This window comes from Ornithorhynchus anatinus, chromosome 2, assembly GCF_004115215.2.
Source record: "Ornithorhynchus anatinus isolate Pmale09 chromosome 2, mOrnAna1.pri.v4, whole genome shotgun sequence".
In the NCBI taxonomy this organism is placed as follows: domain Eukaryota; kingdom Metazoa; phylum Chordata; class Mammalia; order Monotremata; family Ornithorhynchidae; genus Ornithorhynchus; species Ornithorhynchus anatinus.
This window is the reverse complement of record NC_041729.1, coordinates 1,221,155-1,237,250: the sequence shown is the minus strand read 5'-3', so window position 1 is coordinate 1,237,250 and position 16,096 is coordinate 1,221,155. Positions and strand designations below refer to the sequence as shown.

The 16,096-nt window shown below is 55.7% G+C and overlaps 1 protein-coding gene across 4 annotated transcripts in view; it reads right to left on the bottom strand.

The window, feature by feature from the left end:
* Positions 1 to 16,096, bottom strand: part of CASKIN1 (CASK interacting protein 1) — a 66,170-nt gene that overhangs the window by 22,544 nt on the left and 27,530 nt on the right. For 3 of the 4 annotated variants that reach the window (XM_029058497.1, XM_029058501.1, XM_029058500.1), the window contains exons 2-10: positions 10,321 to 10,372; positions 7,337 to 7,434; positions 7,032 to 7,177; positions 6,132 to 6,227; positions 5,708 to 5,838; positions 3,983 to 4,091; positions 3,242 to 3,350; positions 3,054 to 3,148; positions 1,809 to 1,926 (exon numbers count right to left, since the gene is read on the bottom strand). In XM_029058497.1, coding sequence (XP_028914330.1) covers positions 1,809 to 1,926; positions 3,054 to 3,148; positions 3,242 to 3,350; positions 3,983 to 4,091; positions 5,708 to 5,838; positions 6,132 to 6,227; positions 7,032 to 7,177; positions 7,337 to 7,434; positions 10,321 to 10,372 — 954 coding nt within the window. The remainder of the gene's footprint in view (positions 1 to 1,808; positions 1,927 to 3,053; positions 3,149 to 3,241; positions 3,351 to 3,982; positions 4,092 to 5,707; positions 5,839 to 6,131; positions 6,228 to 7,031; positions 7,178 to 7,336; positions 7,435 to 10,320; positions 10,373 to 16,096) is intronic. The other variant, XM_029058498.1, reaches the window with a different exon arrangement.

Sequence of the window (16,096 nt, the reverse complement as noted above, 5' to 3'; positions counted from 1 at the left end):
CAGCTACAAAAGCAAAATAACAGTCAGGAAGACAGACATAGTAACACGGAAATCCAAAGACAGAATGTAACACCCCCACATTCTTGGCAAGCCTATTCAGACACAAACTCTCACACACTCTCTGGGGGTGCCATGGTTGGATAAGAGGCAAAATAATATTTGTGCTATTTTAAGCGCTCACTATATCCCAAACACTGTACTAAGCGCCGGGGTACATGCAGAATAAGCAGGTCCTACATGGGGTTCACAGCTTAGGAGGAAGAATCGGTACTGACTCCCCATTCTGCAGTTGAGAAAATTGAGGCACGGACAAGTGATGACTTGCCTACAGTCACACAGCAGGTAATAATAATAATAATAATGGTGGTATTTATTAAGCGCTTACTATGTGCAAAGCACTGTTCTAAGCGCTGGGGGGATACAGGGTGATCAGATTGTCCCATGTGGGGCTCACAGTTTTAATCTCCATTTTACAGATGAGGTATCTGAGGCACAGAGAAGTTAAGTGACTTGTCCAAAATCACACAGCTAGCAAGCGGTAGATCCGGGATTAGAACCCATGACTTCTGACTCCCAAGCCCAGGATCTTTCCACTGAGCCACGCTGCTTCTCTAAGGTAAGTGGTTGCCACCCCAGTCTTGTGCCCGGAATCCCAGATTCCTCCATCAGTGCTTAGAACAGTGCTTGGCACATAGTAAGCGCTTAACAAATACCATCATTATTATTAGCTCTTCCCTGCTGCTTCTGAGAAGCAGCATGGCCTAGTGGATAGAGCACAGGCCTGGGAGTCAGAAGGTCCTGGGTTCCAGTCCCAGCTCCACCGCTTGTCTGCTGTGTGACCATAGGCAAGTCATTTAACTTTACTGTCCGTTGGTTACTTCATCTGTAAAATGGGGATTAAGACTGTGAGCCTCCAACCCAATTATCTTGTATCTACACCAGTGCTTAGCACAGTGCCTGACGCATAGTAAGCCCTTAAAAAATACCACAATTATTATTATTCCCCTTCCCACTCACCTCCCGACACACACCTAGGAGACCCTAATCCAAATCAATTTGGTCTCTAACTCTCCCCTATCCCTAGTTCAAAAACCAAGCCTTGTTCTCACCTTAGCCCCGACCCTGGACCTAACCTTAACCCCTGGCCCTACGCCTAACCCCAGTCACTCCCACTGACCTAGCCCAGATCCTAACCTTAACCCTAATCCTTTACCCCTAGTGAGCAACTAATTTTGCTTTTTGACAGGCCATATGAGGGGTTTGCTCTGGTTTGGATTGGCCTCCGACTGTGCATCAACAGACAGCTTCATCACCTCCCCCGAATCACGTATCCCTCAAATGGGATCCCCAAAGCCAGGAGCCGAGCCCACTCCCCAGCCTGCATCCCTCCCTCCCGGTCAACATATGGCCCTGCCGCAAGCCCTGCCTGGCCCTCGCTGTCAGCCAAAGCCCAGAGGGCAGGTCCCAGGGGTAGGTAGGGCCGACACTGAGGGGAGGGAGGAGAGACGGGGAACAGAATCGGGGGTGAGGACGTGAATCGGGGCAGAGGCAGGGTTTGGGTCAAGTCGGGGTCAGGGCCAACATCTGGGGGTGTCAGGCCCATGGGATGCTTGCTGACCAGAGAGGTGGGCCCCTGCACAGGCTGGACTATGGCTGGGCAGTGGTGGGGTAAGGGGGGCTGGGGGAGGACCTGTTCCCTGGGCCTCCGACCACATGGCCATGGGAAAGGGCGAATGGCCAGTGCTCCCCCAGCCTCTAGGGCGCCACCCGGGACGCTGGGGCCAGAAGGGGGATGGGGGGATAGTTGCCTGTTCGCTTGCTGATGGCCTCCACCAGGGTGGACGGGAAGTAGCCCACACGGTCGTTGCCGGTCCGGTTGTCATGGATACAGCCCTTCCAGCGGCCATCCGGATGCTGCTCTAGAACCTGTGGCGAGGGACGGATGGGTCAGGGTGGGTGAGGGGGTCTTGGGATGGAGTCTCCGTCAGTGTTGGGGTCAGAGGCCAAGAGTCCCCCCACCCCTCAGCCTGGCAGAGGCAAAATGAGGAAGGGTCCAGCATGAGGTCCTCCCCACCCCCCGGCTCTGCGCCTGCCTGAGATTTTTTTTTAATGGTATTTGTTAAGCACTTATTTTGTACCAGGCACTGGGGTAGATATTAGCTAATCAGGTTGGACACGGTCCATGTCCCACATGGGGCTCGCAGTCTTATTCCCTATTTTACAATTGAGGGAACTGAGGCCCAGAGAAGTGAGGTGACTTGACCAAGATCACACAGCAGACAAGTGGCAGAGCCGGCATTAGAACCCAGGTCCTTTTGACTCCCAGGCCTGTGCTCTATTCACTAGGCCACACTGCTTCCTGAGATTTCTAGAGTCACCCGGAGCCCCCCACACAAGTCTCCTATCCTGACCTCCCCCATAGCTGAGGAAAAGAGGAGGGGGGCAGCTTGGCACAATCCTCCTCCCTCTCCTGGCTCCTCAGCTGGTGGTTTTAGTAGCTGCTCCAGGTCCTTTATCCTGGTGCGCCAGTTGGCTAGAGACCATACTCAAGCCCATCAGGGTGGGAGGAGAGGGGGAGAAAGAGGGAGGCAGAAAAGGGGAGAGGAGGAGGGGCAGGGAGCTTTAGGTCTATGAGCAGATGTGGGGTCAGGGCCTGAGTGTCTGTCGTGGAGTAATAATGATTATGGTCCTTGTTAAGTGCTTACTATGTGCCAAGCACTATTCTAAGCACTGGGGAAGATACAAGGTAATCAGGTTGGACACAGTCCCCGTCCCAAATGGAGCTCACAGGCTTAATCCCCATTTTACAACTGAGGAAACTGAGGCCCAGAGAAGTGAAGTGACTTGCCCAAGGTAACACAGCGGAAAAGCGGCGGAGGTGGGATGAGAACCCAGGTCCTTCTGAATCCCAGGCCCATGCTCTATCCACTAAGCCACACTGTTTCTCTAAGTGGAGTGGATGTGATCCCCAGTCCCTGGCTCCCCAGGGGCCTCAACCAGCCCCTTCCCATCCCAACCGGCCCCTCCGCTCCCGGCCTCGTCCATCTACTCACAGTGATGACGTCTCCGGCCTTGACGTTGAGGCTGGTCAGGTCATAGTTGTTGCAGTAATCCTTCACGGCCCGCACCTGGAGAGCCGCTGAGGCTTCTGGGACACAAGCAGGTCCTTAGTGCCTAGGTGTTGTCTATGCGCCCCTCTCCCTAGACCCCTACCCTCCCACAGCCCCGGCGCGGCCCCAACCTCGAAGCAGCTGTTTGATCTCGCGGCCGGCCTGGGAGGTGGTGAACTGGTTGACGATGTCCAGTGCCGTCTGGCTGTAGGTGTTCCTCACGTGAGCGTTGATCCCGCTCTGGGCAGGGTGGGAAGGGGAGGGGGACAACGCGGGTGAGTCAGCTCGGCACGGCAGGAGCAGGTGGGGAGGGGGCATCTTGGACCACTCGGCTCAAGAGGGCAGGACCCAGAGAGGTCTCGGTTGGCTCAGGTTGCCTGGAGCCAGGGTGGGGTAGGTGGTGTCTTGAACCAGTAAGCTCAGGATGGCAGGACGTAGGGGGTGGGGAGGGTGTCTTGGACCAGTGAGGAGCAAGAGGAGTCTTGGTCCAGTCAGCTCAGGATGGTAGGAGCCGTGGGTGGGGGTGGGGGGCTTGGACCAGTCAGCTTGGAACAAGCCGGGGAGGGAGGGAGGTTTTTCGCAGCGGGTCACGGAACACCCACCTTAGGGGCGGTTCCTGGGGGCGAGCCCATATCCCCCCGCCCACACAGGGCCTGACTCTGCTGGGATAGATCCTGGAGTCCTTGAGAGTGGGCAGGACTGGGGGCAAGGGCTAGGTAACTGAGGGTACGGGGCACAGGGTAAGGTGGCAGCGAAGCAAGGACCGAGGGCCCCTGGAGGGGCAGGTCCCGGGACCAAGGGTGCCAGCTCTGGTGTGGGCCAAGGAAGCCTCACTCGACACCCAGAGCCAGGGTAGGATGAACGTGTCTCACCTCCAGCAACAGCCGCACCACCTCCGTCTTCCCGCAGAGAGCGGCCTCGTGGAGCGCCGTGCCCGCCTTCGTCTGCCGGTTAATGTCGATGCCCGCCTGCAGCAGGAGCCTGCGGGCAGGCACGGGACTGGCTGGGGGTCGGGGCACCGCTGAGCAAGGGAGGAGGGAGTGGGCTTGCAGGCCAGCGGTCTGGGCGTCGGGGTGGGGGCCGGTGGCCGGGGTGGTCCCAGGGGGCTGCGGGACTGGGGATCTGGCTGGGGGGCTGGGGACTGGGGTGGTTCCAGGGGGCTGTGGGCCTGGAGATCTGGCTGGGGGATGGAGGAAGGGGTGGTCCTAGGGTTCGTGGGGCTGCAGGCCAGGGTAGTCCCAGGGAGCTGTGAGGCTGGGAATCTGTCTGGAGGCTGGGGTGTTCCGGGGGGGCGTTGTTGGGCTGGGGACTGGGGGGCCAGGGTGGTCCCAGGGGGATTGTGGAGCTGGGGGCTGGGGGCCAGGGTGGTTCCAGGGGGCTGGGAGGCTGGGGGCCAGGGTGGTCCCAGTGGACTGTGGGACTGGGGACCAGGGTGGTCCCAGGGTATCGGTCTGGGGGTCAGCCCATGGGCTGCAGGAATGGGAGCTGGGGTGGGGATGGGCCCCGGGAGCTGGATCCTGCAGTTGGGGTGAGCCTGGGGCTTTGCAGGAACGGGAGCAGGCTGGGAGGACACAGAGCTTGGCAGGTCTCCAAGGCTTTCACCCAACTCCAGGCCCAGATGGTCTTCCTTCCCCCACATCCTGCCCCCCATCCCCCACCTCCAACCACTTTGTCCTCCCTCCAGCTTCCCAAGCCCCTGGAAACTCTCCAAATGGCTGGCTCCACTCCCCCCAACCCCCCACCAGTTGCCTGGGCAGGAAGGGGCTAGAAAGTTCTCCGGGATGGGGAGAAGGCCCCGAAGTGGAGAGGTTGGGGAATTCTGGGCAGGACTGAGGGGGACAGATAGTGGGACAGAGAGATGGGGGACAGAGGGAGGGGGTAGGCAGGGCGCTGCAGGGCAAGGCCCCACACAGGCAGAGAAAAATCCCTGGGTACAAGAGCAAGCAGCCCTATCTGATCAGAAAAGGGCTGGGTTGGAATCTCGTTATGGGCAGGGAATGTAGCTACCAACTACGTGGCATCGTACTCTCACAAGCACTTTACAGTGCTCTGCACGAGAAGCAGTGTGGCTTAGTGGATAGAGCACGGGCTTGGGAGTCAGAGGACGTGGGCTCTAATCCCGGCTCCACCACTTGTCCGCTGTGTGACTTTGGGCAAAGCCACTTGTGCCTCAGTTACCTCATCTGGAAAATGGGGATTAAGACCGTGAGCCCCACATGGGACAACCTAATTAGCTTGTATCTACCCCGGAACAGTGCTTGGGCAAATAATTACCTTGTATCAGGTAACCCCAGCACTTAGAACAGTGCTTGGCACATAGTAAGCGCTTAACAAATACCATAATTATTATAATTATTATTCATAAATACCATTGATTGACCATTTGGTTGGAACATGCCTATCGAGTCTGTTATATTGTACTTTCCCGCGAGCTTAGTACAGTGCTCTGCACACAGGGAGCATTCAATAGATACCACTGATTGATTGATGGATTGATAAGTGTTCCTGGCCCGTCCTGCCCCTCCATCGGTTCCTCCGACCTCTGCCCGTTTCTGCCCCTGCCAGCTTCCTGCCCTACCCCCTCCACCCCTCCACACCTGATGATGTCGATGTGGCCGTTCTTGGCGGCCAGGTGCAGGGGGCTGGTCCCGTTGGGATCGGCCGAGTCCCCAGCCTTGGGCTCCAGCAGGGCTGCGCACATGTTGCTGCTTAGCAACAGCTGCACCACCTGGGCCGGAAGGGATGGGGGTCAAAGGGGGCGGGGGACCCCCCCCCCCCCGGGCAGAGCTCATAGCCCTGTCCATCCCATCACCGGCCCAGCCAGGCAGCGAGGAAGGTTGTGGTCATTTCAAGGAGCCAAACTCTGCCTCTCTGCTCCCCGAGCTCCCTCCACTGCCCACCCTCCACCTTATCAGGACCCCTCCAGCCCCTCCCACAGCCCCTCCACCGGCCCTTCCTCCCCCCCAGAGTCCAGGTGTCAGGTGACTCCGTGCATCCCCTGCGGCCAGAGAGGAGACTTACCCCAACCCGGCCAAACTCACAGGCCAAGTCCAGCGGGGTCTTTCCGGAGTTGTCCACAATACAAGGGTTGGACTGATGCTGAAGCAGCATCTCCGACTGGTGGGGGCGAGGGATGGGGAGAAGCGGTGTTAGAACCCATCCATGCCCCTCAGACTGGGTATTTCTGGGCACGGGGCAGGGAAGACTTGTTCCCTGGGGCCTCCCTCTTCCCGTCCCTCCTCCTCTCTTGCCTGTCCTGAGCCCCACAGCTAGCCTGGTTCGGGAGAACCGCTGCAATTGGGCAGAGGGAGCCGAGAGAAAGAGGGAGAGGAGAAGGGAATGGGGAGAAGGGAGGAGGGAGAAAGAAAGAAACGGGGAAAAGGAGAGGGAGAAGGCCGAGGCTGGCAAACTTCCAGCCGGAAAGCCAAAGTTTAGGGAATCAACTTAGCCTAAGGGACAGAGTCTGGGGTAAGGTACCTGGACTCCCAAGTTCTAGTCTCAGTGATCCAATTGGCCACCTGCCGTGTGACCTTGGGCAAGTCACTTACCCTCTCTGAGCCTCATTTTCCTCCTCGGTAAAATGGGAGATCAGATCCCTGCTCCCTCTCTCTCTCTTAGAACAGTGCTTGGCACACATAAGCTCTTAACAAGCTAATACCATAATTTTTAGACTATGAGACCCGTGAGGACAGGGTCTTTGTCTGATATGAGACCCGTATCTGCTGCAGCACTGAGCACAGTGCTTGGCACAGAGTAGGTACTGAATCTGTGCCAAGACTGTCATCGTTATTCTGGGAAAGTTGTCCCATCCCCGTCCCTCTCCATGCACCACCCCCAGACGCCTCCCCGCCCCATAATGGCCAATTCTGCCCTGGACTCCTCTGGCCCTGGCCAGGGGCCCCCCAGCCGCCTGCCCCTCACCACATCGTAGTGGCCGTGCTGGGCTGCCAGGTGTAGGGGGATGTGTCCCTCGTCGGACGGGATGTTGACGGCTGAGCCTGCCTTCAGCACCAGCTTCATGGGGTCCTTCTTTCCCTGCCAGGCGGCGTAGTGCAGAGGCCGCATACCTGCATTGGGGGAGTTGGAGGGTCAGAGGGCCGGGCTCAGAGGGCACGGTCCCTCCGGGGGTGGGGAGAGGGACAGGGAGAGGTCACAACCCTGCTCACCGGCACTGCCGGCCCATCTGCTCACCTCTGGCCCCCGACCCCTGACCCCGACCACCTTGCCTTTGTTATCTTTGATGTCCACGGCGGCCTGAGCCTCCAAGAGCAGCCCGATGAGCTCCGTGTTGCCATTGAGGGCGGCGTGGTGGAGGGCTGAGAACCTGGGGGGGCAGGGAGGGGCCGTCAGAGACCCCCAAGGCACTAAGGGACCCCCTACTTATAGTCCTCCCTCCCAGCCCTCTTCCGCTGTTCCAGCCCAACCCTTCCCCCCCTTCCAGGCCAGTCTTGGAACTTCATACACACACACACACCCCTTTCCCGATTTGCTCTGGCCCCTCCTACACCCCCCCAAAGCGGGCAGAGGTTGGAGGAACTGATCCGGGGGCAGAATGGGCCAGGCACTGTACTAAGCGCTAGGGTGGATACAAGCAAATTGGGTTGGACACGGTCTCTGTCCCACATGAGGCTCACAGTTTCCATCCCCATTTTACAGGTAAGGTAACTGAGGCACAGAGAAGTGAAGAGACTTGCCCAAGGTCATGCAGCAGGCAAGTGGCAGAGTCGGGATTAGAACCCATGACCTGACTCCCAGGCCCGTGTTCCATACACTGTTCCATGCTGCTTCTCTACTGACTGTGTTGTACTTTGCTAAGCATTCAGTACAGTTCTCGGCAGAAAGGACCCAAGGGGAAGAAGAGAGTAGAAAGTTGGCTCTGTGGAGGCACTTCAGTAGCAGAGCTCTGTATTCATTGAATTGTATTTATTGAGAGCTTACTGAGTGCCAGGCACTGCACTAAGCACTTCAGAGAGTACAATATAACAATAAACAGACCCATTCCCTGCCCACAATGAGCATGAAAATGGATGGGAGCACAAGTGTCACGGGAGGGTGTGAGGGCATCAGTGCAGGAGTGGCACCAGAGTGCTGAGGAGTCTACAGTCTAAAGTCAACTAGGTATTTTCTCCCAGCATTTAGTACAGTGCTCTGCACACCATAAGCACTTAATAAATACTATTTTTAGTACTATGTACCCACCGCTGGGGTAGATACAAGATCATCAGGTTGGACACAGTCCCTATCCCACATAGGGCTCACAGTACTAATCCCCATTTTGCAGGTGAGGTAACTGAGGCACAGAGAAGTTAAGTGACTTGCCTAAGATCACACAGCAGACAAGTGATGGAGCCAGGATTAGAACCCAGGTCTTCTAACTCCCAGGCCCCGTGGTCTTTCCACTCGATCACGCTGTTTCTCAAATTACTGTTACTATTATTGTTATTACAAGAGCCTAGAGACCTGAGTTTCTCTGGGCTGTACGCTCCCTTACGGACAGGGAACGTGTCTACTAACTTCTCTGTACCTCAGTGTCCTCGTCGGCAAAATAGGGATTCGATTCCTGCAGTCCTTCCTAATTAGACTTGAGCCCCTAGTGGGACAGGGACTTTGTCCATCCTGATTATCTTGTATCAGCCCCAGAGCTTAGAACAGTGTTTAGTACATAGTAAGTGCTTAACAAATACCTTTATTATTACCAACTCTTTTCTGGTGTGCTCTCCAAAGCACTTATTAGAGTGCTCTTCACATAGAAGGTGCTTAAATACCATTGATTGACGGAGTTGGTGGGGGCGGGGGTGATCTGGGGAGGAGAAAAATGAATCTGGGAAGGTTTCCTGGAGGAGATGTGATGTCAGATGGGCTTTGAAGATGGGGAGAGCTGCAATCTGGCAAACGTGAAGGAGAAGGGACAGACAGGGGAAGGAGGTGAGCCAGGGTTGGCAATGAGAGAGACGAGCACGAGGCACTAAGAGCAGGTTGGCTCTAGAAGGATGAAGAGTGTGAGCTGGGGTGGGGAGGGAGAAGAAAGAGGATAAATAGGAGGGAGATGGAGCTGATGGTCAGGAGTTTCTGATCAAATGGAGAAATGGAGGAGGCTGTCCCCTCCCTTTAGCCCCTGGAAGCAGCAGGAATGTACATGGCATGGGTTGCTAGGGAACCACAACTCATGCAGGTGTATACGTATATATATACACACACATGTGCTCTCTCTCTTGTTTTTGCTCTCTCATCCCTTCTCCCAACCCCACAACACTTAAGTCCATATCTGTACTTTATTTATGTTAATGTCTGCCTCCCCCTCTAGAATGTAAGCTCACTGTGGGCAGGGAATATGTCTGTTATATTGTTCTAACGTACTCTTCCAAGCGCTAGTCCAGTGCTCTGCACACGGTGAGCTCTCAATAAATACGATTGAATCAATGAATGAATCGGGGAAACCCAGGAAGTCCCGCTCTGGGCTCCAGAGATTGTGGGAGGGACGGTGAAGGGTCCTCCTTGACTGGGGAAGATCCCTGCAGACCCCTCTCCCTTTGGGGGCCAGCTGGCACGGGGCCGGATCCCAGGTCTGTGAACAGAGGAATCCTTGGTGCACAGTGCTGCATTACAGAAGGAGGTGCCCAGGGGCTTTAAGTGCCATCCCACACCAGGCTCGGATCTGGGAGCAGTCAGTAAGTCAGTCCATCGTATCGCTAACCGTGTGACGAGCACTGTACTAAGTGCTGGGAGAGTACAATACAACAATGAACGTATTCCCTATCCACAACTTGCTTACAGTCTAGAGGGGGAGACAGGCATTAATATAAATAAATAAATGATGGATATGGATGTAAGTGCTGTGGGACTGGGAGTGGGGGATGAATATAGGGAGCAAGTCAGGATGATGCGGAAGTGGGAAAAGAGGAAAGAAGGGCTTAATAATTGTGGTATTTGTTAAGCACTTACTACGTGCCAAATACTGTACTAAGTGCTGGGGAGGAATACAAGCAAATCGGGTTGGACACAGTCAGAGAAGACCTCTTGGAGGAGATGTGCCTTCAATAAGGCACACGAGTAGTTCACAGAGGACCAGGCGGAGGGGTCCATGGGGTCTGTGGTCACTGGGGTGGGGACTCCCTGGTCCAGCCCCTCGCACCCTTCCTCCCTCTCGCTTGGTTCAGAGATCCTGGGATCCTTCCCCCGTACGCCCGGACCCCTGGAGCCCCACACTCACCCGTCAGTGTCTTGGAAGTTGACATTCACTCTCTTGGTGGAGCCCAGGAGCTCTGTGGGAAGGAGGGAGAGAGGATGATGGGTGGGGCGGTGGCCAGGAAGGAGTTGGGGATGGGGGAACCCAGGTGAGGCCTTTGGCCCTGGGCTCATCCTTTCCCGGGGCCTGGTGGGAGTGGGGCAGGCCAGGGTGGTGGGGAGGGAGGAGGGGGTGGTCCCAGGCAGGGCTAGCCAGGATGCGTGGAGAGGAGGCGGAGCCGGTCTGGTGACAGGCTGGATGAGGTTGTGGGTGGGATGGGACAGGGACAAAGTGGGTGGGGGATGAGGGAGCAGAAGAGGGAGGAACAGGGCTAGGACTGGATTGAGTTGATAGAGCAGGGGCAGGAGCAGATCCTGGCTGATCACAGTAGGATGGAAGGGTCGACCGGAACATTGCTCTGAGGGAGGATGGGGGCAACTATTCCAGGCCCTTCCCCAGCCTCACCACCCTGGGGGAATAGACACCCCACTGCCCCGCCCCTCCCACCCAGGCTGGGATCTGCACAGGTGGAGGAGAGGCCCCCCACTCTTCCTTCCATCTCTCCTGACCTCCATTTCCACCCTCAGCACTGATAATAATAATAATAACAACAGTGATGTTATTTGTTAAGTGCTTACTATGTGCCAAGTACTCTTCTAAGCGCAGGGGTAGGGACAAGATCATCAGGTTGGACACAGTCCCTGTCCCACATGGGGCTCACAATTTCAATCTCTATTTTACATATGAGGTAACAGACCCAGAGAAGTGAAATGACTTGCTCAGGGTCACACAGCAGATGAGTGGCAGAGCTGGGATTAAAATCCATGACCTCTGAATCGCAAACCCGTGCTCTTGTCACTGTGCCACCAGCTTCTCATCATCCCATCACTCCTCCCATCATCGCGGGCTTGGCTCAGAGCTCAGAGCCGAGAGAGGCCCCGAGCAGGGCCAAGGCCAGATTGGACCAGGGTCAGGGCCACGGCTGGGGGACTAGGGCCAGGCTGGGACAGAAAAGTCTGGGGAATTAATATTAACAATAATAAACATAATCATAATAATTGCCACATTTATTAAGCACTTGCTCTGTGCCAAGCACTGTACAAAACGCTGGGATGGATACAAGATCATCAGATCCCATATGGGGCTCACAGTCTAAGTAGGAGGGAGAAGGGGTATTGAAACCCCATTTTGCAGATGAGGGATCTGAGGCACAGAGAAGTGACATGATTTGCCCGAGGTCACAGAGCAGATGCGGGACGGAGTTGGGATTAGGAACTAGGTCTTTCGATTCCCAGGCCCGTGCTCTTTCCATCGGGCTACACTGCTTCCCCGATGGTGGATGGAGGAAGAAAGTGGGAGGGAGCGGATGTGTAGGAGCGAGGGGAGGAGGGGGCATGGAATGTTTAAGTGTGTATCTAGCACGCCCGCGTGGACATGTATGTGAACGTAGCTAGGTGTACCTACCTGGGTGTAACTATGTTTGTGCCTGTGTTTATCTGGGTATTACTATGTGTGTAATGACGATAACAAAACCCAAAATAATAACAGTGGTATATGTTAAGTGCTGACTATGCGCCAAGCACTGGGGTTGATACAAGATGATCAGGTTGGACACAGACCCTGGCCCACATGGGGCTCACAGTCTAAGGAGGAGAGAGAAGGGGCACTGAATCCCCATATTACAGATGAGGAATCTGAGGCACCGCCAAGTGAAGTGACTTGTCCAAAGTCACACAGCAGGCAAGCGGTGGAGCTGGGATAAGAATCCAGATCCGCCTACTCCCGGGCCCAGGCTCTTCCCACTGTGTTCCCGTGAGTAGGTGTGTGTGTGTGTTGGTTTATGTGGTTGCTGCCCCAGAGACGGGTCGTCAAAAGGCAGAGGCAGCCAGGACCCGGCAACAGCCAGAAGACGGGGCCGGAATGAAGCAGGGAACAACGTGAGGTGCATTCGTTCATTCATTCAATCGTATTTATTGAGCGTTTACTATGTGCAGAGCACTGTACTAAGCGCTTGGAATGTACAATTCGGCAACAGATAGAGACAATACCTGCCCATGTGCATGGGTGCACAAGTGCGAGGCTGGGGGAGGGAGAGCTGGGGCGTGAGGCGGGCACAAGAGGAGCCGCTGTCCTAAGGGGAGCGTTTGGATGGCAGAGGAGGGGGCTTCTGTCTCAAGAGGTCGGAATCTCATTCCCGGGGAGCTGGCAGCATTCCGGAGGGGTCTGAGGGTCGGGGGGAGCGTGGCCCCTCCTCCCGGGTCCCAGTGGGCAGTCCCGGAGGTCTGGACCTGTGCCCCAAATGCAAGCCCACCCAAGAGATAATCTCCCTTACCCGCCTCTTCCCCTTGGCATTGCTCTCATCGTGCTCACAGCTCCTCTGGAGGGGTGGAACAAAGGGGGAAGAGACTGCTGCTCTATATGTGAGCCGGTGGTTGGGTAGGGATTGTCTCTGTCTTGCCAAATTGTACTTTTCAAGCGTTTAGTACAATGGTCTGCACACAGTAAGCGCTCAATAAATACGATTGAATGAATGAATGAATGAATATGTGGCCTAGTGGGTAGAGCATGGGCCTGGGAGTTAGACGGTCAGGGCTCTAATCCCAGCCCACCACTTGTCTGCTGTGTGACCTTGGGATAGTCGCTTCACTTCTCTGTGCCTCAGTTCTCTCATCTGTAAAATGGGGATTAAGTCCGTGGGCCTTATGTGAGCCCGGGACTGTGTCCAACCCGATTATCTTGTATCTACCCCAGCGCTTAGAACAATAATTGACACTTAGGAAGTAAGTGCTTAACAAGCCCAGCCGGGTCCTTCGAGACCACGCTGCCCTCCCCAACAAAGTCCCTAGAAGAACAGTTGCCCCCACTGTAGCCCCTCCCACTCGAGCCCCGCCCCCCTTTGAGGGCCCCCGCCCCCCCCTTTGTGCCTTTGGCCCCCCAGGTCCCTGCAGACCTCCCTCAGGCCAGACCCCAGAGGGGAACCTCCCAGGGATTGGTGGGCCCTGTGCGTGACACCATGGGGGACGGCAGGGCTCAGTTCACCAGCTCCATGATGGGAGGGGGATCCCTAGAGATGAAGCCCGACCCCTGCCTCGCCCCCCAACCTCCTGGAAAGTGGTCTGGAAGGGAGATGGGTGTCTGGGCTCGGAACCCCCTGCTGCGATTCTAAAACCCCGTAGCTGGTCTGTACCATCCCCGGCCTTCCCTGCACAGGGTCCCCGCGCGGTCCACACTGTCCGCGGTGCCTGCACTGCCCGCGCTGTCCGCGGGGTCGGGACACCGGCTCGGTTCACCCATCCCCAGCAGGGAGGCGGAGCGGCTCCTCTGGGCAAGAATGAGCATCCTCTCCCTCTCTTCCCTTTCCCCTCTTCTTCCTTGGCAGGAGCATGGGCTTGGGAGTCAGAGGTCGTGGGTTCTGGTCCCAGCTCTGCCCCTTGTCTGCTGCGTGACCTTGGGGAAGTCACTTAACTTCTCTGTGCCTAAATTACCTCATCTGTAAAATGGGGATTGAGACTGTGAGCTCCCTGTGGGAACAGGGACTATGTCCAACCTGATTACTGGAAATCTACCACAGCACTTAGAACAGTGCTTGGCCTATAGTAAGCGCTTAACCAATAACCATAATTTCTTTCTTTTCCACTAGGGATTTGGCTGTGGGATCAGTCCCTGTCCACTTCTGAAAGCTACAGCCTTGGTGAAGCCTGAGTCCCTCCGTCAGGCATCTTCCTCAACAAATCACTTCTGGTCAGTCACTGCCATCGACCCCTCGGGTAGGAGTCCGCGGCTCGTCAGCATGGAGAGACCGCTGGCGGGGCAGAACTCCAGGGTTTCCAGTGGGGTCCTGGGGGGAGCCCCTCTGTGGGCAGGAAAAGAGTCTGTTGTATTGTGCTCTCCCAAGCGCTTGGTACAGTGCTCTGCACACAGTAAGTGCTCAATAAGTGACTAACTTACTTTCCCCCTCTAGACTGTGAGCTCGCTGTGGGCAGAGTTAGTGTTCTCTCCCAAGTGCTTAGTACAGTGCTCTGCACACAGTAAGTGTTCAATAAATAAGACCAACTGGTTGATGCCTGTGTCCCCCTCTAGACTGTGAGCTCATTGTAGGCAGGGAATGTGTCTGTTATACTGTAGTCTCCCAAGCACTTAGTACAGTATTCTGCACACAGTAAGCACTCAATAGATATGATTCCATTTATTGCCATTGTTCTTGTCTGTCTCTCCCGATTAGACTGTAAGCCCATCAAAGGGCAGGGACTGTCTCTATCTGTTACCGATTTGTACATTCCAAGAGCTTAGTACAGTGCTCTGCACATAGTAAGAACTCAATAAATACTATTGAATGAATGAATATTGAATTCCACATGCAGACACTGGTGCCTACAGGAGCCAGGTCAGGAACTGTGCCCATGACCACGGGGGCGCCTGGGGGCACGGGGAAAGAGGGCGAGGCCCGGAGTGGGGCAGGGACACCCCCGGCCCCTCCGCCAGACTGCCGGCTCCCGTGACTGCCCCCGCCCCCGCTCCCCTAGCCCCTCCGATCCTCCCCCCACCCGACCTTGGGCAGCTCCTGACCTACATCCAACTCTGGGCTCTCACAGCTCTCCCTCCCCCCTTCCTCTCCCCATCCTCTTCTCCCCTTCCTCTTCCTTGGCCACACACAGCCACTAATGCGGGGAGGGGGAGGGCCTGGGCCGGAACGGATGAGGGGGCAGAACTGAGAGAAGCAACGTGGCCTAGTGGCAAGAACCCGAGCTTGGGAGTCAGAGGATGTGGGTTCTAATCCTGGCTCTCCCGCATGTCTCCTATGTGACCTTGGGCAAGTCACTTCACTTCTCTGGACCTCATTGACTTCATCTGTAAAATGGGGATGAAGACTGTGAGCCCCAGTGGGCCAACCTGATGACCTTGTATCTACCCTAGCGCTTAGAACAGTGCACGGCACGTAGTAACCGCTTGACAAATACCATAATAATCCACTTGTCACCTGTGTGACTATGGGCAAGTCACTTAACTTCTCTGTGCCTCAGTTCCCTCATCAGTAAAATGGGGATTAAGACTGTAAGCCTCACGTGGGGCAACCTGATTACCCGGTATCTATCCCAGCGCTTAGAACAGTGCTCTGCAAGTGCTTAACAAATACCAACACTATTATTATTAATAATAATAACACCACATATTATTAATAATAACACAAGAATAGTAAGGACTTAACAAATAGCAACATTATTATTATTAATAATAATAATAATAATAACACATGAATATCCAATCAAAGCCCAAACTCCCCCAGGAGAAGGTCAGAGATCACTCAGTTGGGGAGGGAGGGCAAGGCAAGAGCACTAGGAGAGAGGGGCAAAAGCATGTGGGGGAGAGGAGCAGAGGCTCAGGGGAGGCTAGTACAGTCCAGAGAGTGTGGGTGGAATGGGCCGCGCTTCCCCGGCAGGTTCGGAGTAAGGCCCACGCCCCCATGATCCTGCCCCGCTTTAGCACAGCTGCTGGCAATTTCCCCGGGCTGCTGATGTGCCTACTGAGGATTGTCAGGTGTGACAGCAACCAGGCAGCACCCGTCACCACAGCTCACGCTGCAGCAGACAGACATGGGTTCCCCCTCCACCTCCCACAAACTCCGGAAGGGAGTCCTGACCCGCTAACAGCAACCACCGGGTCTGGTAAGTAAGCACCTACTATGTGTCAAGCGCCTGGGAAGCCAAAAGATCATCAGGCCCCTTCCCTTTTCTCCTCCCTCTCCTTTCCCCCTTAATGATGA